General features: G+C 41.3%; 1 protein-coding gene across 6 annotated transcripts in view; it reads right to left on the bottom strand.

Moving 5' to 3' along the window:
• SIPA1L2 (signal induced proliferation associated 1 like 2) overlaps window positions 1–27,417 on the bottom strand; it is a 236,318-nt gene that overhangs the window by 104,562 nt on the left and 104,339 nt on the right. For all 6 annotated transcript variants that reach the window (XM_074948841.1, XM_074948842.1, XM_074948846.1 and 3 more), the window contains 3 exons: window positions 14,766–14,899; window positions 11,455–11,643; window positions 5,457–5,631 (listed from right to left, as the gene is read on the bottom strand). In XM_074948841.1, coding sequence (XP_074804942.1) covers window positions 5,457–5,631; window positions 11,455–11,643; window positions 14,766–14,899 — 498 coding nt within the window. The remainder of the gene's footprint in view (window positions 1–5,456; window positions 5,632–11,454; window positions 11,644–14,765; window positions 14,900–27,417) is intronic.

The raw sequence follows: 27,417 nt of genomic DNA on the forward strand, positions 1-27,417 counted from the left end.
GTAGAGTTGCTCTTGGAGTTGTTTAGGGAAGAATTTAAGGATATCCTTAAATTTCTCTGTGAATTGTGGCGTAAGGTCTTTGTTCAGTTCTTTATAATAGGTCGTGTCAGAGATGTGTCGGTTGGCTTCATTGATGTAGCCACCACAGTCAAGAACTACGATGGCACCCAATTTGTTTGACAACTATTTGGTGGTTGGATTTCAGGGATTGTATAACTGTCCTTTCAGCAGTGGAGAGATTGTGGTGGACGAGTTATTTGTTAAGGATTTCACTGTCAATTTTTTTTCCTGAGGCAATCAATGTAATGCAGAGGTGAAAGTAATATTAATCTCTTACAGGTACGGGGGCTGGCTCTGGGCCCCAGAAAGGGGTGGGGCTTTGGATGGAAGGGGCGAAGATGGAGGTCAGCATCCCCCACCAGCCCATCTGCACTGCCTGGCCCACACCGCCAAGGGCTCCGGCGGCAATTTAAAAGGGCCTGGGGCTCTGGCTGCTGCTGGTAGGGGTGGCAGTGGCTGGGAGCCCCAGGATCTTTTAAATTGCCAGCCCTGTGGCAGCTGCCCCTTGTGCACCCCCACATTTGTGGCCCTGCCGGTAGGCCCCTACCGGCAGGTCCACTGCTGCAGAGTGGGCTGGGGGTGGGAGGCAAAAGGGGTAGTGATGTTAAAGTGATGGCAGCACTTTAACATCTGCTGCACGCTGGACGGTACCGGCTTCTTACCAGTATGCTGTACTAGCCCATACTGGCAGACTTTCACCCCTGATGTAATGATCAAATATGCGGTTTTGTTCACTGGTGGGTGACCAGTCAGATGATTCTTTTTGCTTATGACTGTCAGTAGAAATATGGTAGTTGTGGGTGGTTGTGTCTTTCTTGTGAAATAATTTTTTGAGGCAGAGTCAGCAAAAGAATTCTTCTGCTTCTTCACATTAGTATGGTATCAGGTTCTGTGGTAGGGCAAAATTTCAGTCCAGATGGAGAAACCAAATAAAAGGAGGCAGCCCAGCTCAGTCGGGCGGGCGACAGAGGAGGAAAGACGTACACTGCCAGCTCCTGGCAGTAGAGCCAGAACACCTGGACTACGCTCCAGGTGACTCACTGATGGCAGAGACTGCCAGGGAAGCCAAGCCACTGCCTGCTGAGGAGGCTGCTACCTGCTCTATGTCTCAGCCAAGAGGGAAGTAAGGTCTATAGACTGTTTGTTCTGCCTCACCCAGGGGCCATAGACTGATTGATGTTTTGCCCAGCCCAGGGGGCTAATTCACCAAGTGCTGCCACTGCTGCCCCAGCCAGGAGACAGCAGAACTCTAGACTGTTTGCCCTACCTTGCCCTGCCCAGTGGCTGCAGCCTGCTTGCTGCTATTCCCCAAGTACTACCGCTTGCCTCAGCCAGAAGGTGGCAGGGTTCTAGACTGTTTGTTCGCTCCGCCCAAGGGCTGCAGTCTGATTGCTGCTAAGTACTAGTGCCTGCCCCAGCCAGGAGGCTGCAGGGCTTCAGGCAGTTTGTTGCGTCTGCCCTGAGACCACAGACTAGTTGTTTACATGACCCCGTCAGGGGCTGAGACCAACTGGGCAGAAATCAGCCACTTAACGGGGAAACCCGACCACAGGGTGACGGGGTGTACCAACCCCGCACTAGGCCAATGGGGGCACCCCAGCTCGACATGCAGGGCTCCCATCACAGAGAGAGGAGAAAAAACAGAAAAGCGTCTTCATCCATACAATGGCAGCAACAAAAGCAAGACCCCCAGTTCACTTCAGTGAGATATGAACTTCAACACTAGAGCAATTTCTTCCATCTTCACTTCCTTTTAAGGAATATAAGGAAATAAAATGTAAAAAGCTTTGTTACTGCCACTTTAAGGTTACATAATTAAAAGTAATGAAAAATTCAAGATGTGAAAAAGAAAATTCCAAGAACAATGTTAACGTGACTGTTGCACATAGTATTTTCACTATTGTTTTTCTGTGTAAGCATGTAGCCTATGATATTACTATTTATGTTATAAAACACATCATGAAACATACAGGATATGCAATGTGGGAGAATTAGAAATGCTGCCTTAATTTTTTCCATTTCCTGGTTTTGAAATTTCAAATTGTATGATCTTTATGTTGCATTGATGTATATTTTTGCATTTAATATATGCTGCAGATCTGCATGAAATGGTCCAGATACATCCAGTTACACTCATCAGAATAATGTGTATGATAAAAACCGGTAGACAGTGAAAACTGTGAAACAGATCGATTGAAGGATAAATAATCCTCTAGTGAAAAGGTCACATTAATTTATAAACTTCTGAGGAATGGAAGAAAGGAATCAGTTTAATTAGTTACAGCACTATAAAAATGAAAATGTAAAACATCAACAGCAAGTATTATGGTACCATTATGCCTGGTACAGGAAGTACAGTAACTCCTCACTTAAAAAGAAAAGGAATACTTGTGGCACCTTAGAGACTAACAAATTTATTTGAGCATAAGCTTTCGTGACCTACAGCTCACGAAAGCTTATGCTCAAATAAATTGGTTAGTCTCTAAGGTGCCACAAGTACTCCTTTTCTTTTTGCGAATACAGACTAACACGGCTGCTACTCTGAAACTCCTCCCTTAAAGTTGTCCCGGTTAACATTGTTTCGTTGTTACGTTGCTGATCAATTAGGGAACATACTCGTTTAAAGAGGAGCAATGCTCCCTTATAACGCTGTTTGGCAGCCGCCTGCTTTGTCTGGTGCTTGCAGGAAGAGCAACCCGTTGCAGCTAGCTGGTGGGGGCTGGGAACCAGGGTGGACTGGCAGCCCCCCCATCAGCTCCCTGCTCCCCTAAGTTCCCTGTGCAGCAGCCGCCCAGCAGGCTATCAATTGCCGGGCAGTTCAGCTGTCCCTCCCCCCACTGCCGTGTGCTGCTCCTGCCCTCTGCCCTGGAGCTGCTCCCAGAAGCCTCCTGCTTGCTGTGCAAGGCGGGGAGGTGGGGCAGAAACAGGGGTGCTAATGTCAGGGTATCCTCCTCCCCCTCACTCCTTTACCTCATCGGGCCATCTCCACAGAGCAGCAGGGGGACACAGGACAGGGCTCAGGACTGAGGGAGCTTGCTGGCAGCAGCTGCTGTCTCAACTAGCTGATCTACTTAAAAAGGCAATGTACTTAGAGTTGGGTCAGCGTACTTAAAGGGGCAATGCATGTCTGTCTCTCTCTCTCTCTCTCTCACACACACACAGTGTGGGTCTGTCTCTCTGCCATGCTGTCTCCCCACCCTCCATTTGTGCTGCCTTGTAGAGTGTGAGGCTACATTAACAACACTGTGTTAACCCTTGAGGGCTCAACCGAGTGACAGATCATCATTTAGCAGTAAGGCATCCCTTGGGAAATATCCCACCCTCTAACTTCACCACCTCAACCAAAGGTGAAAAAAATTTCCCTGGAACCTAACCCCCGACCCATTTACATTAATTCTTATGGGGAAATTGGATTCGCTTAACATCATTTCACTTAAAGTAGCATTTTTTCAGGAACATAATTACAACATTAAGCGAGGAGTTACTGTACTGAAAAAGTGGCTAATATAAAAAAAGGCAGGCCATCATAGAGCATTTTAAACTCTCAGTCTGTAGAATATGGAAAGATTAGTTTATTCTAACTGTAAGCTTGGCACTCCTGTGACATTCACTATGGTTTTCAGCAAAAAAGAATTATATGATTACACAAATAGACAACGGTCTACTGAAGCCAGAGTTATATATTCACCATAAAACCAGAGACAACTTTTGTCAGTCATCTTGATTTCACTCCCTTTCAAACAGCAACATAACATATGATAGCATATTTTCTGCACTATCATCTTCAACAACATACAGCAGTTAGTAGCATACCCGAATTATGTTACTTAACTCCGTGGGGCAAAATGTATCAGCTGTTTGCTTTCACAGCAAAACCTTGGTAAGTGTGCGCTGAGAAAATTGCAGGCACTAAATTTGATGACATCGTATCAGCATATATTTTGATATGTAGACTGTGCCTGATGATTTTCAGTCACACTCTCCTTGTGGAACATCCAAAAGATCATTTGGTCATTTTTTCCTTAATGTGCGTACTGATCCCAGAAGATTTAAGCCAGATCAAAGTATTGTTAACCAGTATATATGTGTGTGTGTGTGTGTGTGTGCGCTAACAATATTTCTATATGTTAACGTCAAACGAAAGAAATGGATAATATTTTTCACTGAAACAGAATGTACTAACCATGCCATTATCAAGAACAGATTTGTATTAACATTATCCTGGCAAATCCCAAAGGAATGTGGCGGCCTTGCAAATCTAGCAGTAACAATAGTATTATTTCAAAAAGATACACTATGCTAATGAAAAATGCTCCAGTTATGTCATCTATAGTATTTTGGTAAATTCCAATATCTGTTTGCAGGCCATGCCAACTTCAACAGTCAGGTTGGCTGAAAGTTAACACTTGGTAGATTATAGCAGAAATAAGTAAACCCAAGCAGTATGAAGCATTAAATAAAAGTAAGCAGTAGAGAGATCCACTCTGCATTTCACCAAATCACGTGAATCTCATGTTAAAAAGATATCAAAACCACTTCAAACAAAAAGAGATGAGTTCTGTTGACCATACACCATCTTGACTAACTCAAATTGAGGTGTTCATAGTTATAAATTGATTGCACGGAGCCAGCCAGAACGTGTTAACAGCAATGTGCCAACAATGTGAGCTTCAGCAGAGTGAACTGTCATGTCCATTGTACACAGACTAGGTTGATATCCATATTTCAAACATATCAACAGCAACAAAAGAAACTTATCAGAAACTAAATATATGCAATAAATTTCTAATCCTTTTGCACTGTTGACCTATAGCGATCTATAGAGAATGAAACTTAAGAGCTGGAAACAAATCTCAAACCACAGAAACACCATAGAAATCAGGTATGTGTTTGGATGTTACATGAAGAACAGCAAAATGTTTGTCTTGTTGACAATACTGGGTTTTTCTTCAAGTATGAACATTAATTCACAAAATCCTACATCAAATGAGGAAAACTGTCCCTTTTCCATCACTTCATCTTCAACAATATATAAACTTTCACTTTTCCTTTTCAGACTAAGAACCAAGATGGTAAAATGTGAGTCAATGATATTAACATAGTTCTTTTTTCATAGTTGCAAACATAACATAGGTATAAATTTAGTCACAAAGATACTACAACAAAACAAGAGAAGATTGAAGCACCAAAGGTTTCTCTAATTGTGTCACAGTAAGGAGTGTTAACCTTTCAAATTTAAGGTATGCTGTATATAGCATCTATGGGAATTTAAATTATAATATAATCTTGCTAGTTAACTCCCAAGACCAGGTGTATAGAACAAGAGCCAGAATTTTAAAAGGTGCTTACCTTTGGAGAATTATAGACTTCTCCCACATGTTAGAATTACAACTTACTTTTATTGTCTAGCTGAGCTCTGTATTTACTAAACCCTTTTAGCCGTACTCTCTGGCCCAGAAGATCCAAGAACTCTTCAAAAGCAGGCCCTGCTGTCTCATTGTTATACATCTCTTCCTCTGTGCTTTGACCCGCTTTGCAATAAAGGACCCCAATCTTGTGCTGAAAACTCAGCTGAAATAAGAAAAGTAAAATTACAAATGGCAAAACATGGTAAGCAGTAAAACAAAAACAAAAACATTAACTATTAAAACTACTATTTTATTTCTGCAACAGCAGGAAAGGATTATTTAATAAATACGATCAAATAAAATATTTGAGAAAGTGAGGAAAATTTCTGATGCCAAAGATAACAAAGAAAACTATATTCAGCAAAGCTGACAGTCAGCATTCAAGCACAGATAGAATACGTTGATAAATCCTTGACTTTTGACTTCGCTATCTATTATATATAGAAGTGTCCAGTATTGCATGCTCTACAATTTTATATCTTTAATTGGCACTGGCTGCACAACTGTCTTCTTTCATAGTCTGGGAACACAGCGAGGAATCTATTTTTAGAGCCTTGCAAATGCACAGATATCTGCTTTGTATCCGTAGACTATTTTTGAGGATTGCAGCGTGGATGTGGATACAAATTTGGTATCCGCTCAGGGCTCTGCAGCCCACACTCACCCAAACAGAGTGGCTGTCACCCAGCCTGCAGGCTCCAATTCGGCTCTCTGAATCACGCAGCAGCATTCTGGGAGTTGGGCATTCTACGAATTTTAGTCTCCACCTTGCTCGGAGGGAGGAGGTAAACTACAACTCCCAGAAGGGAGTGAGCCAAGCGCCATTTTGAAGGTGGGGTAGTTCTTTAAACGAGCAAGCAGTAATAGCTACATGTATCAGAGCAGCCATAACTGCATAAGGGTGGAGGGCTGCATAGAAGGACCCAGAATTGTAGCCTCCCTGCCCAGAGTGGGGAAGGTGGTATGGCAGGCGTGGAGCAGGTGGCAGGACAGGATGTCTCTGGGGAAAAGTGGGGTTGGGGGCTTGACACAGCCCTGTGTCCCTGCTGCGCAGTGACCTGTGGATAGGGTTGCCAACGCTCTAATCACACAAACACCCTTGCCCTGCCCCCCCACCCCTTCACCGAGGCCCCGCCCCGCTCACTCCATCCCCCCTCCCTCCATCGCTCACTCTCCCCCACCCTCACTCACTTTCACTGGGCTGGAGCAGGGGGTGGGGGTGCGGGCTCTGAGCTGGGGCCGAGGGGTTCAAAGTGTGGAAGAGGGCTCCGGGCTGAGCCTGGGGCAGGGGCTTCGGGTGCAAGAGGGAGTGCGGGGTACAGGCTATGGGAGGGAGCTCAGGACTGGGGAAGGGAATTGGGGTGCGGAAGGGGGTTGGGGTGCTGGCACCGGGAGGGAGGCTCAGGGCTGGGGGTCTGGGGTGCAGGCTCCAACTGGGCGGTGCTTACCTCAGGCGGCTCCCGGTCAGTGGCACAGCAGGGCTAAGGCAAGCTCCTTGCCTGCCCTGGCCCAGTGCTACTCCCGGAAGCGGCCAGCACATCCCTGCTGCCCCAGGGGGCTCTGCGCGCTGCCCATGCCTGCAGGTACTGCACCCACAGCTCCCATTGGCCGCAGTTTCTGGCCAATGGAAGCTGTGGAATTGGCACTCAGGGCAGGGGCAGTGCGTGGAGATTCCCTGGCCCCCCTCCCAGCGGCCACAAAGACATGCCTGCTGCTTCCAGGAGCGGCACGGAGTCAGGGCAGGTAAGGAGCCTGCCTTAGCCCTGCTGTGCCGCTGGACTTTTAGTGGCCTAAAACCTCCCACTTTGGCTTCTGTAGCCTCTGGGAGATAGAGCCCAATTCCGGGAATCTCCTGGCAAAACCAGGAGGGTTGGCAACCCTACCGTGGAGCTGTTTAGAGCCCTGCAAATCTGCAGATATCCACAGACAATTTTTGCGGCTCAGATGCAGATACACCTTTTTGTATCCGTGCAGGGCTTTTATCTATTTTCAAATACTTTTAGCTTTTAAACTTCAGCTAGTTGGTCCCCTGTACGTCAAGTGCTTCCCCATTCCACCTTTCTAATTATATGAGAACAGCCATTTAAAAGACATGCTTCAAATGAGTACTGTAAATAGGTTTTCACAAGATTAATTTTTTATATGCATCAATAAATTTTTTTTCCTCATACGTGTCTTTTGCAAAAAAGTAATTTTCTATTTTCTGACCATCTTCACATGGAGAGATATCTGTTATATGCACAGTGTACTGTAAACTAAAAATCAGACTGCAATTGAATGTTGTTAAAATCTCAATACTAAAACATTGTTAGATTAGATGGGATTATTTTCTTGAGAAAAGTATTGACTTATTTTTTGAGCTGGATTCATGAGACAACAAATAGGAAACTCCCATATGAGTGGATTAGTCCTGTTAGTCTTTCTACCAGCTATTAGAGCTTCACAAACTGACAGAGATCATCAGTCACGCCAGATTCCCTTAAGACATACACACCTTTCACATTTACTATCAAGTTCTAAAGTACTTCCTTAACCAAAATTCAGGACTACTGTCTAGGTCTGTAGAATAAAGAGTATATAATACTCTTCCTGTCAAAGCACACTCGGGTGACAAAAATCTACTTCACATTAGGCATTCATGGGTGTGGTATCACGCTCATGTTTTATCATGACAACTGGTAGGAAAAGTCATGAGCTACAAATGGTAAAAAAGGCAAGCAATGAAAATATTGCAAAAAGAGTCAAGTGTCATGAGAGTGGCTTTAAACCTCAAATTACCTTTATCTTCCCATTTTAGTAATAGCCGTGCTTGTACTAAATGACTGAGCAGTTATGAAGAGTTAAACTATGTGGTTTGTGTGCTGTTTTTTGGGGTTTTTTTTAATAAAGAAAAACTCTTCATCACCCCTGGAGGAATAAAATCTCCCATTGCCAGTTTACAAAACTGATCTTTTGTGCCATCATGATGTCACTGCTTTTCTGAGCTCCTGCACTGTTTGTCTCCCATGCAGCCTAGTGTTCAACTTGGCAGCACTCAAGATGATCGGTAAAATTGGCTTAATTATCACAGGCACCCACCACATACAAAAATCCTCAAATTTCAAAAAGTCATGGATATTTTTTAAAAACTCTGGAAAGAATCAGATTCTATGCATCTCGTGGCAAAGAATGTAGCAAAATGTCCCTTGACTTCTATTGGGCCAGAATTTCACTCTTGGTTATTAAAATTAAACCTACCAATGGGACAATTTTTACTTTGTTTTACTGATGTAAATCTGGCCTAACTCCACTGGTACTGAGAACAATTTCATAATTCTATCTGTTCTGACTCAGGGAAGATATTTGTTAGTCATTGCAGAATGGATGATGCTTTAGCTACTGAATAAACATCAGCATAGTTATGCTTGATGAGAAGCAGATCACACTCCATTTATTAAGGGAATGCTTAGATGACAACTTCAGGATCTCTATCCTGCACAGTTCAACTTTTTGGCTGCGATGTTCAGAGGAACCCAGGGAACTTGGGTGCTCAACATCAACTGAATTTCAAAGCAATTTGAGTACTAATTCCCTTGGACCCCTTTGTAAATTCCAGCCTTTGTGCCAGAGAAGGGCGAAAAGATTCCCATGCAATAAGAACATACACCATAACCTATCACCGGAAAAAGTACAATTATTAAAAATATTCCATCCTGATCTCCAGAAGAACAGGTGGCTTTTCCCATAAAACCTATGGTCAATCCGAAGTTGATCTAATTGCCTGTTTCTCACAACAAACAGGAAAATACAGATTATTTATATTCTTGAAAGAGGTTAATCATTCATTTCACATTTATTTTGCTATTGTCATCATGGGAACAACAATTTACCCACAACAATTACTATTCTCCATAAGTCATACTAGATTTCATTGGTCACAAAACCTTTGGTAGAAAATGAGAGGAAACAATTACATGCAAGCACTGGCTTCCAACTGTGGAAAAGCTTCAAACAAACATTTCCTACATACCAGTCTCTCAAATGACTATTACCCTGGTGACCAAATTAATCCACTAGACCATGGTTCACATTTAAAAAAAATGTGGCTGTACAGCCAGCCATCACCTTCAGTTGCCATGAGAGACTCTATTTGCTTGATGAATAAACTCAATGCATTAAACACCTAAGAGGATTAAAATCATAAAAGGATCTCATGATAGTTCTATACACAGCTTTCTGTATTTGCCACAGTAACTATCGCAAGATAAGAAGCATTAAAGAAATATTAAAATAATATATTCATACCGATGACAGCACATTTCATAACAGAACTGAATTCTCAATACTAAACATCAGGCATCAAAAAGGAAAAATGAGGAGTGTTGTATCTCAAAGTCACCAACTATTATAACATTACTTTGGTTTGTTTGACTGCTTTATGCTTCCACAATGGACACCCAAATTACAGTCTCGGTTTATGGTTGTGGGTGATGGCAGTGAGTTCTATAAATGCACCATTCAGTTTGTTTAAAGAAGGAAATGCCTTACATTGCCCCAAATGTGATTCCACTCTGGCCAATTAATATAATTGATATTATGAGCTGGAACTCACTTGAGTTTAAACAAAAAATATAGCTGTAAAGATGTAGAACCTGAGGAGGACTAAGAGTAAAAATTGGCTGAATGCTCCTGATTTCCTTTACAGTTTTTCATGAACTCTGACAGACCAAAGGAGAAAGTAAAAACATTATGCAAAACACACATTCAATTTAAAAACATATATTTGGTAATTTATTAAAAATTCTTTTTCTCCTAGCAGAGCAAATGAGGTGGGAAATATAGAGGAAATGGGTATGCAGAACTGGCTTGACATTCTCATAGCTAGGAACTCTCTATTGATCTACAGCAGCTCTGTTACAACTAAAAGAGAAGACAGAAGAATGCCTTGTATACACTAACATGTTAGACACAATCACTATTTCATACTGAATTAATACTGAACATTAAGACACGATAGTCACTTTTTTTGCATGTACAATGATCATTTATTTAAAATTAAAATCTTAAACATTCTTTGCATAGGTGTACTAAAGGTATTCACAAGCTAGTCCTTCACAAATTATTCAGACGCAGCAAACATGCTTGGCAGTCTTTGAACAGAGCAGGTTCACCTTACTGAACCTGTTAAATCTCACCATTATTCACTCTGAATTTAAAGTGTGCATTTGTTTCATTGCTGATGCAGTGTTAACCTGTTAGATAGCTCAAACAGCTGAAATTCTAATTGAGACTATCAAACATTTCACTCCACTGATAAGATTGCTACAGTGAATAAGCGTGCTAATTATAAGTTAAAATATGAAAACTAACTTGGGATTCATGGGACTATGATATAAGTAAATGTTATTTTTAACTATAATTCATCTGATTTTCTGAAGTGCTGAGCACTTCCAGCTCCCTTTGATTTCAGTTTTAGATGTAGAGGCTTATTGTGATTTTATAAATCTTTAGAATTTTACCTACTCTGTCTTTAAGAAATATACATTGGTTAACCTTTATGTTTATATCCAATATTTGGGCATAGAAAATATGGACTTTAATCTGTGAAAACCATTTTTGTGAAAATTTTAAAAACATAGCACTAACTATATTCTCTCCCTCTTTTACTCTTGGGATTCTCTACAGGCTACTTGGTCTTTCCCAAGTTGCAAATCAAAAAAGGCATATTGCTCGGAAAAACACAAATTATTGTTCAAGTAGTTGCAACTCTGGCAATAAGGCATTTTTCTGGAGTCATTGAACCATTACCTGTCACAATTCTCATTTTGTCATTAAAAATACTCAGCTGTGTGTGAACTCTTCTTGAAAATAGAGCAAATGGCTGTTCAAGAGAAAATATATTACATCACAAATTCGTGTTTATTTACAACACCAACAAAAGATTTAAGGAAAAGGTACATGTTCTTTCAAGTGGATAGTCTTTAGAGAGAAATCATATACTACATACCCCTTGTTCGTCCAGTTTAAGCAGCTGTTCAGAGACTTTGGGTGAGCTGGAAGCCTGCCTCAGGCACTGAATGCTCAGCTCTGGTATTACATATTCCAGTACCTCTTTGAGAGGCAGGCCTCGTGCTGTGCCATGTCTAGCAGTAGATGGTATGGCATCTTCTAATATTGCTCCTCTCAATGTAGTAAGCTGCAGCAAGAGTGGAAAACCTCATTGAATATTTATAATTCTAACACTATGCTATTAAAATACAATCTTCAGGCTCTGAAGTGTGGGGATGGGGGGGGGGAGAGATACACTTATGTTTAATTCATTGAGGACAGTGCAAAGGTTAGTGAAGCAACTTAAACATTAAAGAGGAAACAGACACTTGTAACTTCTAAACAAAGAAGTTAAATACAGTAACACTAGACAATGTAGAATTACTACAAAATAGAAACTTTGGGCTGGTACTCAAATCCTGAACTCATTTCTTTTGTTTCTTTAGGCTGTGTCTTCAATGCAAAAAAGGTAAGTCTTTTTACAGCAGGATAATTAAGGTGCATTAGCCATCCAACTGTAAAATCCTAGTTGGACAAGGCACTGTACTTTTAGGGCACGTCTACACTGCAGATTGGGAGATGTGACTACAGCACACAGAGACATATCCTGATCTAGTTAGATCAAAGCTAGCTTGAGTAACAATAGCAGCATGGGCAGCAACTGCTTGAGTATGTACCCAGGGTCCTATGCAGGCAGGACTAGCCCAGCAGCTGCTTGTATGGCCATTGCTTCACTATTATCATTACTAGATCTAGCGTTTGATCTAGATCAAAGTTAGCGGAGGGTACACCTACCTGTGCTGTTATTACACCTCCCAACTGAAGTGTAGACAAATCCTTACTCTGAGGTAGAATAGGTGAGATCAGCCACAGGCAGAAATATAGTGTTGATCTCACAGTAACAACTACAGTGCCTTGTCTCTACTAGGATTTTACAGTAGGATAGCTAGTGTGCATTAATTATCCTGCAATAAAAAAAATACAAAAACAAAAAAACAAAAACAAATACACCCTCCCCCACACACAGTTCTTTTTAACAGTGAAGACAAAGCCTCAGTATTATACAACACATTTTTATATATATATTTTATACACACACAGTGGAAACCTGAACATTACAGATTCAGAAAAGGGCTATACTGGCATTAGAAAAGGTTCAGAAAAGGGCAACTAAAATGATTAGGGGTTTGGAATGGGTCCCATATGAGGAGAGATTAAAGAGGCTCGGACTTTGCAACTTGGAAAGGAGGAGACTAAGGGGGGATATAATAGAGGTATATAAAATCATGAGTGGCGCGGAGAAAGTGAATAAGGAAAAGTTATTTATTTGTTCCCATCATATAAGAACTAGGGGCCACCAAATAAAATTAATGGGCAGCAGGTTTAAAACAAATAAAAGAAAGTTCTTCTTCACTCAGCGCACAGTCAACCTGTGGAACTCCTTGCCTGAGGAGGTTGTGAAGGCTAGGAATATAACAGGGTTTAAAAGAGAACCGGATAATTTCATGGAGGTTAAGTCCATTAATAGCTATTAGCCAGAATGGGTAAGGAGTGGTGCCCTTAGCCTCTGTTTGTCAGAGGCTGGAGATGGATGGCAGGAGAGAGATCACTTGATCATTACCTGTTAGGTTCACTCCCTCTGGGGCACCTGGCATTGGCCACTGTTGGTAGACAGGATACTGGGCTGGGTGGACCTTTGGTCTGACCCAGTATGGCCGTTCTTATGTTCTTACAGTTAACAGGAATAGAGGTGGGCAAAAATTTTTGGACAAAACTTTCACTGAAAAAATGCAGATTTGGGTTGGCTAAAACATTTAGCAAGTTCATGCTGAATTCGCTAAATTGTTTCAGAACAAAAAAATCCCCAAAACACTAAATGTTTTTGTGACTGAATGCTCTCCTGATCCCCTTAGAGGGGCAATGGACCTAGTGTATCTGGACTGTTCAGGGGAGGACTGGACAGTGCAGAGCACACGTTTTTGTGGGAAATCTGGGACTGGGAATGTATTGTGGTTATACACAGACTTTGTGGGTGTTACCTGCATGCTGGCAGGCTGTTTGTCAGAAGCCCACGTTGAGAGCTACAGCAGCAAAGCATTTTGAGGCACCCCAAATTGCAGGGCAAGTGGTGACAGCCCCTCACTGGTCTAGATTGCACCCCAGAACGTCAAAGTTTTGTTTTGACATTTTTTGAAACAGAACATTTTGAATTTTAGTTCACTTTTATTTCAAAAGGTAAAAAAACCCAAACCAAAACTAAATGTTTCATTTTAGTCAACCCCCATTTTCCTCCGGCAATTCAGCCACTGTACCAGTTATTTATACAGCTCTAATCAAGAACTGCTATTTTGTGGCTAACAGGTGTTTCTTGCCATGATGAAGAGCACAAGTTCTGAGAATCAAAGGAAAGTTTGCACTTGCTTATCACAGAGACCAACCAAAGATGGCATACACCTGAAACTTTCTTTCAAATCACCACTAAAAATAGGATCCATGTGACTCATTGCTGTGATAAAGGAAGAATGAACCCGTTTGGAAAAAAAATACAAACTAGCCTGAATGCGAAAGTTTTGATCAGGTTTGATAAGTATACCTCCAATACAATCAAAGGCCACTTCTACTTCAAACAGGATCCACTATTTTTGCTTCAGTAAGGTATTAGCATTCCCTCTCCTTCCATAAACTACGTACTTGGAAGAGGAGATTTGGCATCCCATATTTATTCCAGACCGCAAATATGGTACATCACTTTTGAAGAGATAGCATTTTAACAGGCATTTTGAAACTATACACTTGTAACATACCTTGAGGAATAGTAAACCTCTTCAAGTTCCTCATCCCTCCCCTTTGTTCCAAACTTTCATTCCTGCCAAAAGAAAGCTAATATTCTCCAGAAGCACCTCAGTCCAATCCTATCTTCCCTTATTTGATGTCTGCCCTCTCTAGTTCTCCATCTGTTCCCTTATGGGTCCCTCTGAATATATATGTACTGTACCTGCAACCAATCCAACTGTTCTCTAATGGTTCCCAACCAAAGGAAGGGAGCACTTCAGGAAGCAGGAAAATAAACAAATTTTTTCTTCAGGCATCAGCTCCAACATGTATTAATGCTACCAGAACACACACCTCCCTGCAAATGTATTCATCTGTAAAATCTTTTAAAAGTCAATTCCCAGATCGATGCTGGCATGAGAAAACAGCCAGTGTTCTAAGGGTTAACTTCTCTTTTACCGCCTCCTCCCCATTAAAACAACACTCAATAAACAGTACCTCACTTGTCCTGAAAGCTATACGATAGTTGAATTGAGATCCTTCTCTCTCCTTAGCATCTTCAACCTTCTCTCTCCGGATGCTGAATGCAACAGGACCTAGATTTTCATCAATTCCAAAGTAGTTCTGATGCTCTGTAGCAGAAGAGAATGAATGCAAAAAGGAAGAGAATAGTGAAGTGTTAAACTGATGGCTTCATCAAATCTTACAAGAGAAGTCTTACAGTGATAAACAGGCATCCACTGTTGCACTGTGCGCCATACAATGGCTTTTCTATGTCTAAACATTGTTAGATAGAAGAAATTACATTCTCCAGTTAAGATTAGAGATGCACAAGAATCAAAATATCTGGTAGGACAAGTTCCCTATAGACAACTAAATCACATCCATTTCTCATGGAGTAGACAAGCAGCATGTATCTTTCAAAACTATATTGCTTTTTAGTAATATTTCAAGAGTGAACCATTATAAAGTGTCATGGCATGCTTTATCATTGATTGACAATTCGTGTCTTAAAGCAGTATAACAACTGTCAGAAATTAACATGAAGACTTCATTGTAGTGGGTGGAAACAAAATTAATCTATAGTAGGAACTGGAAAACAACACTCATTTTCTAAATAGTTTACTATGACAAAACAAGCCACTATTTTATTTATTTTAAATAAAATGCTGTATTAAATTAATCTAGGTCACAGTGTGGAATAATATGCACAAACAGCAAGTTTTATACATATTAGAAGAAAGTTTGTAGCTCTAGTATTTACCAGAATCAACTATAACACTGTGGGTTGGGTTTTTTTAATAAATTACAGAAGAGATAGAAAATACTTAGATAGTCTTGCGGTTAATGCACAGACCTGGGAGTCAGAACACTAACAATACCATAAAGAATTGAAGCTAACAACTTTTCAGTTTATGGCAACCTGTTAATTTTGTGAATAGTGAACTAAAGCTAGTTCCTCTAATTTTCTTCAGATTTCTATTTTTGGCTATTGCTCACTTTGGCACATTTTTTCCAGGTTCTGTGAATTAATTGTAAGTAGAAGCATCATTATAGGAAATGTTCACAGAAGTGTATTTCAGGGGGAGAGTGAAGGCCTAGAGGATTGGTAATGGAATGCAGACCCTTTTACCACTAGCTTACCAACTTAACTACAGCTCAGATTGAAAACAAATGAAAATTGTTAACATTCAATGGCCTTTCAGGGATCTATATGATGCATGTTGGTGGTGTCTGTGCAGCTCCTAATGTAAAGCATCCACAACAGCTGGTACCCTTGGTTCCTCCAGGAGCTAAGGACCATCACAAAACCTCACCACTCTCTGCTCCAAATGCAAGGCACATTTCTTTGGCCTTGCCTTCTCTTATATAAACTTACAGCAACAGGTATATTTATATTAAAGATAAACACACCCTACAAAAATATGACACTCCACTTCACATGCTTCTCCCTCTGGGGAGAGACTGGGGGAGGAGAGGAACAACATGTGACAGATGTGTAGTCACATTGCTTAATGCAGTACTGGAAGGTGCTCAGATACTAGGGTGATGAGCATGGTATAAAGAAAACTATATAGAATAGAATAAACCCTTGTTAACAATCCTGGAAATGACACTAAGGATCAAAGGGGTACAGACAATCATCTTTTCATGCTCACAGGCTACATGTTTTTCCAAAGATGAGTTCAGTCTCCAGTAGTGCCAATATGGCACTTTTCACAAGCATTACATTTACTTTAAATTATTTACTTAATTTTTAACAAAAGCAGAAGTAGAGAGGTTAAAAAGATCACACAATCCTAAATTGGTCATCAAGGCAAATCTTATTTTTGGTAGGTTACTCAAATGAACTCAACATATTTGTATGGATCACAACAGTATTTTTTAATTTGGTCTGGGATAACTATAGAATCCAAACATTTACTATTAACAGGAATTTCCATAATTGCACATTCAAGCTGTGAATAAAGGCAAGCACCTTACTTAAGGTTCTCCTATCCTTAGTTTTTGATGCAAATCAAGAGAAAGGTATTCCTTTAGTTACTAGGTTTCTACCATGTAACATAAGTAAACACAAAGCTTTGTGCTTCAGCTCTGTCCTTTGCCAGGAAATTAAAGCATCTCTGGACAAAAAGTGTATTTCTTATGGTGGTGTCTAAAGTGATAAAATCATGCTGTCAACGCAATTTAAACATTCATCTTACGGTTTATAGAAAATATCTGCACATGACGTAAAATAGCAAAAACTCTGCAGGCTGAATAAAGGAAGACTGTTAACTCCTCCAGACATACAACTTATTGAAAGATTTGCTTATTCATCCATATTATATTTACCTTGTCCTCGTGGATTCATTGGAGAAGAAACCTGTAATCATAGCCTAGTAACCCCCTTTAATGTTCGAAACAAACAAAAACCATCTGGTTGAAATGACAATACACAGACATAACATCTGTCTGGGAAATACTTTTAAGTTATACACAGTTGGGGCTTTTTCATTTTTCAATATTCTGACAGAACATACTGTTTGGGATGTCCTCTCCCGCAGAGCCATAGACAAGTTTCATCTATACTATTCAGTTAACTTCACTTGGACAGTTAAATATATTAGAAATTAGCAGTGGATAGTTTACAAAAGTTTGTTCATATGTCTAGGACAAAAAAAAAAGTGAGAAACTGTCAGTCTTCATACCACAATCTTGAAATTCATTAACATCTCAAAGGTTTTCTTGATAACTTGCCATTGAAATGGGATTTCTCTTCCATTTTTGAAAATGTTAGTGAACATCTTTTAAAACAAGTGATTCTCCACCACCAAACCCACAGAGACCAACTGTGTCAAAAGATAGGGGACGTACTTCAGGTTCTAAAGTACATTTAGGTACTTAAATAAGTGGACTGATATTCAGAAGTTTGGAGTGCACACAAACTCCCATCACCTTCTAAAAAAGTGGCTGGGTGCTCAACACTTCTGAATATCAGTCCCCTGATTTAAATACCTAAATATGGACTCATGAAACTAAATTTAAACTACCACTTTTGAAGAAATCTTGGCTAAAAAGGCACTTCTCAGCACAGGAAACAAAAACACAACCAACATGGAATTTCTAGGGTAACCCATTTTGAAGATGTGGGCAGAAAAAAAAAAAAAAGGTGGGAAAAACATAGGTTGGTAATAAGATAAGCAGTTGTAGGAGTTGCTTCTGGTAAGAAAGGAAACTTTAGTGAGAGGAAGTCCCAACTCCAGAGCAAGGAAAAGGTGCCAATATTTTTTAGCCAGGTCTGGTGCTGCCACGTATCATTTTGTCAAAAAGGAGAAGCCCATCAGTTCTTTATATGTACTAACTTTCCCATAACACTAATTTTAATGATTCCCCAAGGCTTTAGTACAAGACTTGGGAAACCATCAGACAGTATTGTATGGTTACGTAAAGAGATGGGCTTCAAACCAAAACCCCAGATCAGAACTACAGGCTTTGGAAAAGTTGAGAACTAGATCCAAACTTGGCAGTTCCAGCTCATCTCTTGTGTTTCTGAACGTCTTCCACTTTGGACACTTAATTCAGCTAAATATATTAGTTTACATTGAATCAAAGGTGGTAGGTAGGATGCTTTCAAGGAAGAGAACTCAACGAGTGAGGAGGTGCATCTAGAGAATGAAAGCATGAAGACGGCACTGGTCTTTTGGAAGGGGATTTTTAATGCAAGACACAATTTTTAAAAATGTTCCAAAATGCAAGTTAATACAAGAGAAAAGAGGAAAAAGCAAACAAAACAAAATTACTCTCAGTGGCACTCTGTACCTCAAAGCCACAACCTGGAACGCCCATATTCACCACTGACATTATGATGATAGGTTTTGTACAAAGTATGCCCTATGAGGTATCATTTTAAAAGTCTTGATCTGTTGAACATAAATATCCTTTTGGATTGCATGTTCTATCATTGTATGTAAAGTTATGAAGTTTTGCTACATGTGTATTACTGAAATATGTTGTGAGATTGGGAACAACCACAACCAGCCTTTCAGGTATAACAATGGAGTAGACGGACAGCATTATTGGCTCATCAACACCCATCAAGGAAAGAATCCACTATCCAAGGAACTGTATACAATGGAGACTTCTCACGGAGAGCATGTATACAATGGAGACTGTTTGAGACCACATCATAGCAAAAGATCTTTCCAGCTAACTGGAAGAAACTATAAAAGAGAGGAAGTAATATCATGGCTTGGCCACACTCCCCATGCAACTCAACACCTGGAAACACATCTGGAGGATAAAGACTTTGAACTGGGGAGAGTGGGCCCAAGCTGGAGAAGAGTCCCAGTCTGAGTATTGAGGAACTATATCATCTGTCAGGGTGAGCCACTGCTTGATTCAAATCCTGTTTAATTTGTAGAACTCAGACTGCGAATTCACTTTTATTTCTTAGATAACCAAACTTTGATCTCTATGCTTGCTACTTATAATCACTTTAAGTCCATCTTTCTGTAGTTAAATCTGTTTTATATTTTATCTAAAACCATGTATTTTGGATGAAGTGTTTGGGAAATCTCAGCTCAGTTTACAAAGGCTAGCATGTGTCCTCTCCACACTGAGGGAGGGGCGGACTGTGTAATAACTTACACTGATCAGGCTTCTGACAAGGGCAAGACAGTACAGTTCTGGAGTGCAAGGCTGGGGAGCTGGGGGAACTGGCTGGCTTTATTGTTGGCTTATGAGTGTCTGGCAAAGCATTCATGTAACTCAGCTGGGTGTGTCCCTGCCTTTGGATGTCTGTGTAAGTGCAGTACCTGCCAGAGATTTGTGGCTTAGCAACAGCATCACAATGTGAGAGGGATATCCCAGGTTGGTGGGACAGGGGACTCAGCAGTCCCAGAGTCGAGGTTGCACCCCGGGGACCCCATCACACTCTCCCAAAGCCCGACAATTCAAATATCTAAAAGCTCTTCACTTTTTCATTTTGGAGTGTATAGAGGTCAATTTCCCTTTGAATACAAGGGTCCTATTGATACTGAGTGGATCTCATATTCATAAAATTCAATTTGCAAAGAGAAAAGACTGTCTCCAAGTTACTGAATACTGAACTGGCAGCTGATGCTGAAAGTCTGATAAGGCTTCCAACCCTGACATACCCTTAAAAATGTCCTTTTTAGACACAGACACTTCTTTTATTTGCTATCCATAAGTAGTTGCAATTACACATTAAGAAGTGGTTGTAAGCATAGTAGTGATAGTCCTCATTGGTTGGTGATGGAGACAATTGCTTCATGGAAAAGGACATTTTAAAAAACAAACTCAATGCTAAATAATGCTCCTTTCAATTACCCTTTAAAATTTTTGCATACATCTGTCTCCTTTTACTCACTCCCTCAGGTCTGCTAAACTGAGATCCATGAAAGGACACTGTCTATACATCAGAGCTACAATAAAACATTTTAGTTGTTGCAAATCATATCAAGAGTGATAAATATTTTACACAATCAATGTGAAAATATTTTATTTTACATCCATGTCATGTGTGGAGTTTATTTTTGCAATAGCTATGCATCTTATATACACAACAATAAATTTACTGTTTATTTCAGAAATTAGAAGCTGAATTCCTAATCCATAATTTGTTGATAGGGAAGGAAATTGTTAATGCTGCATATGCCAAATTGTTTCTTAAAACAGAAATAAAAGATACATGTTGACAGCTGCCAATTATAAAACTGAACTAAAACACCAATTAGACAGAAATAGGGTGACCAGATATCCCAATTTTATAGGGACAGTTGTGATTTTGGGGTCTTTTTCTTATATAGGCGCCTATTACCCCCCAGCCCCTGTCCTGATTTTTCACATTTGCTGTCTGGTCACCCTCGGCAGAAAGTTATTTCTCTTTCATAGGTATCTCCTTAAAGGCACAAGCAAAGGAAGGTGGATGTGTATTTCTTTATAAACAAGCAGCTGTTTGCTACCTTTCTATTTCATCTGTCACAGCCTCTTGTTAAGTTTTCCTCTGCAATTCAATGTACAGTAGTTCATAATGTCAATGAGCACACTATCATGGAAGGATATCAAGTGAGACTCAGTGTGCACAATTCATGTGTGTATATCCATATATATTATTTTATATATCAGGAACCTGCATGAAATTGGATGCCTAAGGTAGCACTCTAGGGGCAAAGAGGGGGAAAATTTAATACTGTGAATGTGAAATGTATCAAACATGTATGGTATTTACTGCAGCAGTAAAGTCAGGGATGTACATGTAACTTTAATGAGCCATTTATTATCAAGTAGAAATCTCAGTGAGACACTGTTAAACCTTGAGATGTCATCAGCTTAAGTATTTCAAGCAAACAGAAGGAGAGGTTACTCACCTCGTGCAGGAACTGAAGTTCTTTGAGATGTGTGTCCCTGTGACTGCTCCACTTCAGATGCAGGACACTGACCGACAACTGTCCCTGTGCCCTGCACCTTTGGAGATTTTCAGTGGTGGTGCCCATGCGGCCTTGCACATGCACCCCACACATGCGCCCAACACTGTGGCAACATGTGGCTGTGTGGGCAAACCACCCTTAGTTTCTTCTCCACTGCAAAGTCCCTCAGGAAACTCTAAAGCAAAGGGGAAGGAGGGCAGATAGTGGAGCACAAGGACACGCATCTCAAAGAACTCCAGTTATTGCACAAGTTGAGTAACCTCTCCTGTTTCAAGTAGCGTCTCTGGGAGTGCTCCACTTCAGGTGACTCCCAAGCAATATTGCTCTAAGGTGGCAGGTAGTTTGAAGAAGAGTCCAACAGAGAAGCAAGGACTGCACTGCCTGCAGCAGCACGGGATCTTGCTGCCAGCACCAAAACATAATGATTAGAAAAAGTATAACCAGATGACCAAGTTACCACTCTACAGATGTCTGCAATTGGTACATCCTTAAGTAAGGCTATACATGTAGATAGTGCTCTTGTGGAATCTGCTATCGCTCTTAAAGGCGCTTGACCATGAGTTGTGTCGTAAAAGATCTTAGTACGACCGGAGATCCACTTTGATAACCTCTGTTTTGAAATTACTGAATGCTTGTTTCAGTCTGATTTGAATACAAATAGTCTTCTAAATATCCTATATAGGTAAAAGGCTAATGCCCTCCTGACATATAGGGTATGGAATATGGCTTCTTCATTAGTCTGGTGTGGTTTGGGGGTGGGGAACTAGGAGATGAATGGTTTGATTAATATGAAATTCTGAGGACATCTTAAGTAAAAATCTTGGATGGACCCGCAACAACACTTTCTGGTGATTACCATAAAAGGGGGGTCTGCCATTAAAGCCCCCAAGTCTCCAACCCTTTGGGTAGAAGTGAATGCTACCAGAAAGAGTCTTCAGTGATAAATCTAATAAAGAACAGGTAGCTAGTGGCTCAAAAGGATGTTTCATACTGCAATTAAGGACTAGGTTCAGATCCCAACTAGGAGTATTATTTCTGATTTGTGGGAAGATATTCGACAAACTTCTTATGAATCTTGCCATAGCTGGGTAAGCGAAGAGTGAAAAGTCCCCAGTGGGTGTGTGAAAAGCTGTTATTGATGCTAAGTGAATCCTAATGCAATTCATAGAATCATAGAATATCAGGGTTGGAAGGGACCCCAGAAGGTCATCTAGTCCAACCCCCTGCTCGAAGCAGGACCAATTCCCAGTTAAATCATCCCAGCCAGGGCTTTGTCAAGCCTGACCTTAAAAACCTCTAAGGAAGGAGATTCTACCACCTCCCTAGGTAACGCATTCCAGTGTTTCACCACCCTCTTAGTGAAAAAGTTTTTCCTAATATCCAATCTAAACCTCCCCCATTGCAACTTGAGACCATTACTCCTCGTTCTGTCATCTGCTACCATTGAGAACAGTCTAGAGCCATCCTCTTTGGAACCCCCTTTCAGGTAGTTGAAAGCAGCTATCAAATCCCCCCTCATTCTTCTCTTCTGCAGACTAAACAATCCCAGCTCCCTCAGCCTCTCCTCATAAGTCATGTGCTCTAGACCCCTAATCATTTTTGTTGCCCTTCGCTGGACTCTCTCCAATTTATCCACATCCTTCTTGTAGTGTGGGGCCCAAAACTGGACACAGTACTCCAGATGAGGCCTCACCAGTGTCGAATAGAGGGGAACGATCACGTCCCTCGATCTGCTCGCTATGCCCCTACTTATACATCCCAAAATGCCATTGGCCTTCTTGGCAACAAGGGCACACTGTTGACTCATATCCAGCTTCTCGTCCACTGTCACCCCTAGGTCCTTTTCTGCAGAACTGCTGCCTAGCCATTCGGTCCCTAGTCTGTAGCGGTGCATTGGATTCTTCCATCCTAAGTGCAGGACCCTGCACTTATCCTTATTGAACCTCATCAGATTTCTTTTGGCCCAATCCTCCAATTTGTCTAGGTCCTTCTGTATCCTATCCCTCCCCTCCAGCGTATCTACCACTCCTCCCAGTTTAGTATCATCCGCAAATTTGCTGAGAGTGCAATCCACACCATCCTCCAGATCATTTATGAAGATATTGAACAAAGCCGGCCCCAGGACCGACCCCTGGGGCACTCCACTTGACACCGGCTGCCAACTAGACATGGAGCCATTGATCACTACCCGTTGAGCCCGACAATCTAGCCAGCTTTCTACCCACCTTATAGTGCATTCATCCAGCCCATACTTCCTTAACTTGCTGACAAGAATACTGTGGGAGACCGTGTCAAAAGCTTTGCTAAAGTCAAGAAACAATACATCCACTGCTTTCCCTTCATCCACAGAACCAGTAATCTCATCATAAAAGGCGATTAGATTAGTCAGGCATGACCTTCCCTTGGTGAATCCATGCTGACTGTTCCTGATCACTTTCCTCTCATGTAAGTGCTTCAGGATTGATTCTTTGAGGACCTGCTCCATGATTTTTCCAGGGACTGAGGTGAGGCTGACTGGCCTGTAGTTCCCAGGATCCTCCTCCTTCCCTTTTTTAAAGATTGGCACTACATTAGCCTTTTTCCAGTCATCCGGGACTTCCCCCGTTCGCCACGAGTTTTCAAAGATAATGGCCAAGGGCTCTGCAATCACAGCCGCCAATTCCTTCAGCACTCTCGGATGCAACTCGTCCGGCCCCATGGACTTGTGCACGTCCAGCTTTTCTAAATAGTCCCTAACCACCTCTATCTCCACAGAGGGCTGGCCATCTCTTCCCCATTCTGTGATGCCCAGCGCAGCAGTCTGGGAGCTGACCTTGTTAGTGAAAACAGAGGCAAAAAAAGCATTGAGTACATTAGCTTTTTCCACATCCTCTGTCACTAGGTTGCCTCCCTCATTCAGTAAGGGGCCCACACTTTCCTTGGCTTTCTTCTTGTTGCCAACATACCTGAAGAAACCCTTCTTGTTACTCTTGACATCTCTTGCTAGCTGTAGCTCCAGGTGCTATTTGGCCCTCCTGATATCTTTCCTACATGCCCGAGCAATATTTTTATACTCTTCCCTGGTCATATGTCCAACCTTCCACTTCTGTAAGCTTCTTTTTTATGTTTAAGATCCGCTAGGATTTCACCATAGAAAGACCCAAGATTCATAGAAAGACCCAATGTTTTCAATTATAAGAGGTAATCCAATACCTTAAAAAGAGGAGAGCAAGTCTGAAAAATCTGATGACTGTTACACCAAAGATATTCTTTCCATTTCTGGGAGGTAAATATTTCTTGTAGATTCTTTTCAACTATTTAATAAAATGTGTTGTACCTCTCATGTACAGGATACCTCTATTCCAGAAAGCCATTGAGGAAGTTATGCTTGGAGCCTCACAATCTGTAAATTGTGGTGAAGTGTCTGATCTGCAGTCTAAGTCCGTAAGTGAGGACTAATTGGAAGCCTCCATGGAGGGCGAGGGGTGAGTCTGATGAGACAGGGATACCAGACTTGTCTTGGCCACATTAGTGCAATTAATAGGACTCTGGCCCACTCCTGTTTCTTCTCATTGAGAACCTTTAACAAGAACGGTGTTGGTGGATACACACAGTGAAGTCCATCAGATGAGAAATGTATCTCCTAGGGATTGAGACCCTCTCTGGAACAATACCTGATGCATTTTGCATTGGCTGCTGTAGCAAGTAGATTGACCTATGGGAACCCCAAGCTGAGAATACTACCTGGAGGACTCAGCTGTTCAGTTCCCATATGTAAATTTAGAAAGCAAAGTCTGCTGAGGTCATCTGCCATGGTTTTCTAAATATCTGGGAAGTAAGACGCTGTGATGACTATGTACCAATTCCAGAGTTTTATCACTTCAGCACAGAGAGACATGGAATGTGCTCCTCCCTGATGTTGATACTGTAGAACTGATCAATGAAATTGTTCTTAATTGTTCACTTTATTAATATAACTTCATAAGCAAAGTTTTATGAATGAAACAACATTCATTCATAAAACCGGTTACCCCAATAACTGGCTAATTGAGTTTCACTTTCAATCCAATTGCTGCTTAAATCACTGAAACTTACACTGTTTCAACATTGTAACTTCTGCTCACTTTTTGCCATTCCTTACACTTGTCCATATTGCAACTCAAACTCCATTTTAAAATGCTCACTCCATTTTGTAAACCCTGCTGCAACCTTCATTTTGCAAAACCCTGATGTAATCTTATTAGTGTAGTTTAGATGTGTGAATGAGGTATGGATGGATGATGGAAACAACCTCCAGCCCCAGCCTGTCCTGAGGAAATAAAGTGTAAACACCACCGGCTGAAGATGCAGACAACAGCCCTGACAAAGCAAGAAGAGTCCACCCTAAAAAGAAAAGAACAAAAGTACAATTGAAGAAACATCAAAGCCAGGTCCCAGGCTGAAAGTCATGTCTGCAATTGACGGGTGATCAATCGCACTGAACCCAGAGGCAGAGCGACACAGCAAGACCTACAGACTCTGGATTCAAACTAAAGCCTACAAAAAGGATGGATGAGATGGAAGACTTTGGAGGGTAACGTTCTGCTGCCAGCATGGAAGGGCATCGGTGCATGCTCAACAGAGCCCCAGCCCTTCCTTGTGCCCAGCTTTCCTGGCCAAATAGCCACCACAAGCCACGAACTCAAGCTACATTCAGGACTGGTAACTATACAGCAGCTGCAGAACATTGGGGGTGTGTGTGTGTATATATTAGATATTAGTTATTGGTCATAAATCAAATTGTGTTAACACACATGTGACATCTTGTCTTGTCCCCTGAAAAGATCCTGTGTAGTTTTGTCTGCATAACAATACAATACATGCATGCCTAGCTGTGTGTCATTATTTTTACTGACTTTGATCTGATCAGAGGTAGAAAGTGTAAAACATTCATGTGGAGAAGACGCTCTTGTACTGACCATTTGCCTTGCACCTTGTGAGGTCCAGATGTGCCCCGCCCCCCCAGCAACAAAAAGCAAAGCAGCTAATGTTATCACTACAGTAGGGGGATTCTGAATGAATGGGACACCTGCACAAGTTTTGGTCGGGTCCTTCCACCAGCTGGAGTGGCTGCAGAACCTACTGGGAAACAGACAGTAACCTGCCTAGGCTGTGCTTACTTGGTATGTAAACCATTCAACAAATCCCTGTAGACCTTGGAGCTATAATCTGGCATGCTGACCTACAAAGATGACATATCTCTTATTGTTATTTGAGGACTGCCCTGAATCTTTGAGATGAGATTCAGTAGTGTGAGAAACCTACTGGAAGGAGGTACACTCTGCCGGTCGCTGCATCCAGAGAAGCTCCTATGAAGTCTAGAGACTGTAGAGGAGTCAAAAAGGGCTTTGTGGTTGATTTGAATGCCCAGGTTATGAAACAGAGAACACAATTTTACTGACACCAACACTTCCTGATATGATCTACCCCGATCATCCGGATACAGGAAAACAAATTATACCCATAAGACATAGGTGGGCATCAACTACTACCAGAATCTTTGAGGATATCCTGGGGGCCAAAGATAGGCCAAAGGGAGCACCCAGTAGTGGTAACACTTCTTGCTGATTAGAAAATGAAGAAACCTCTTGTGTGAAGGATGAATAGAAATATGAAAATATGCATCTTGAAGGGAAAAAATCATGAACTAGTCTCCTAATTCTAACAAGGAAATCATTGCTGTAAGGGTCACCATCCTGAATTTTTGCTGTTTTTACATACCTGGTTAGAGACCTGAGATCTAAAATTAGCCTCCATCCTTCGTTCTTTCTGGGAATCCGGAAGCACTTTGAATACAATCCCTTTTCCCTGTTCTGTACAGGAACTGGTTCTATGGCTCCTAAACATAGAAGTGAGGCCATCTCTTGCACCAGCAACTGATCATGAAAGGAGTCCCTGAAGAGAGAAGGGGAAGTCTTCTACAATACTCTAAACATCTCTTTGGAAGCCCAACAGCTGCAACCAAGACTTTCTTATGACCACTGCAGTGGATATAGGCTGTGTTGCAGTATCTGCAGCATCCAAGGAGACCCGGAGTGATGTCTTTGACAGGAGAGGACCGTCTTGTATAATGGCCTTAAAGTGGTCTCGATGTTCCTCTGGCATGTGATCAATAAAGGAATTAAATTTGTTATAATTTAAATAGTTGTATTTGGCTATGAGTGCCTGATGGTTTGGTATTCTGAAGTGAAGAGTGGCTG

This window comes from Natator depressus, chromosome 3 (genome assembly GCF_965152275.1).
Source record: "Natator depressus isolate rNatDep1 chromosome 3, rNatDep2.hap1, whole genome shotgun sequence".
Taxonomy (NCBI): domain Eukaryota; kingdom Metazoa; phylum Chordata; order Testudines; family Cheloniidae; genus Natator; species Natator depressus.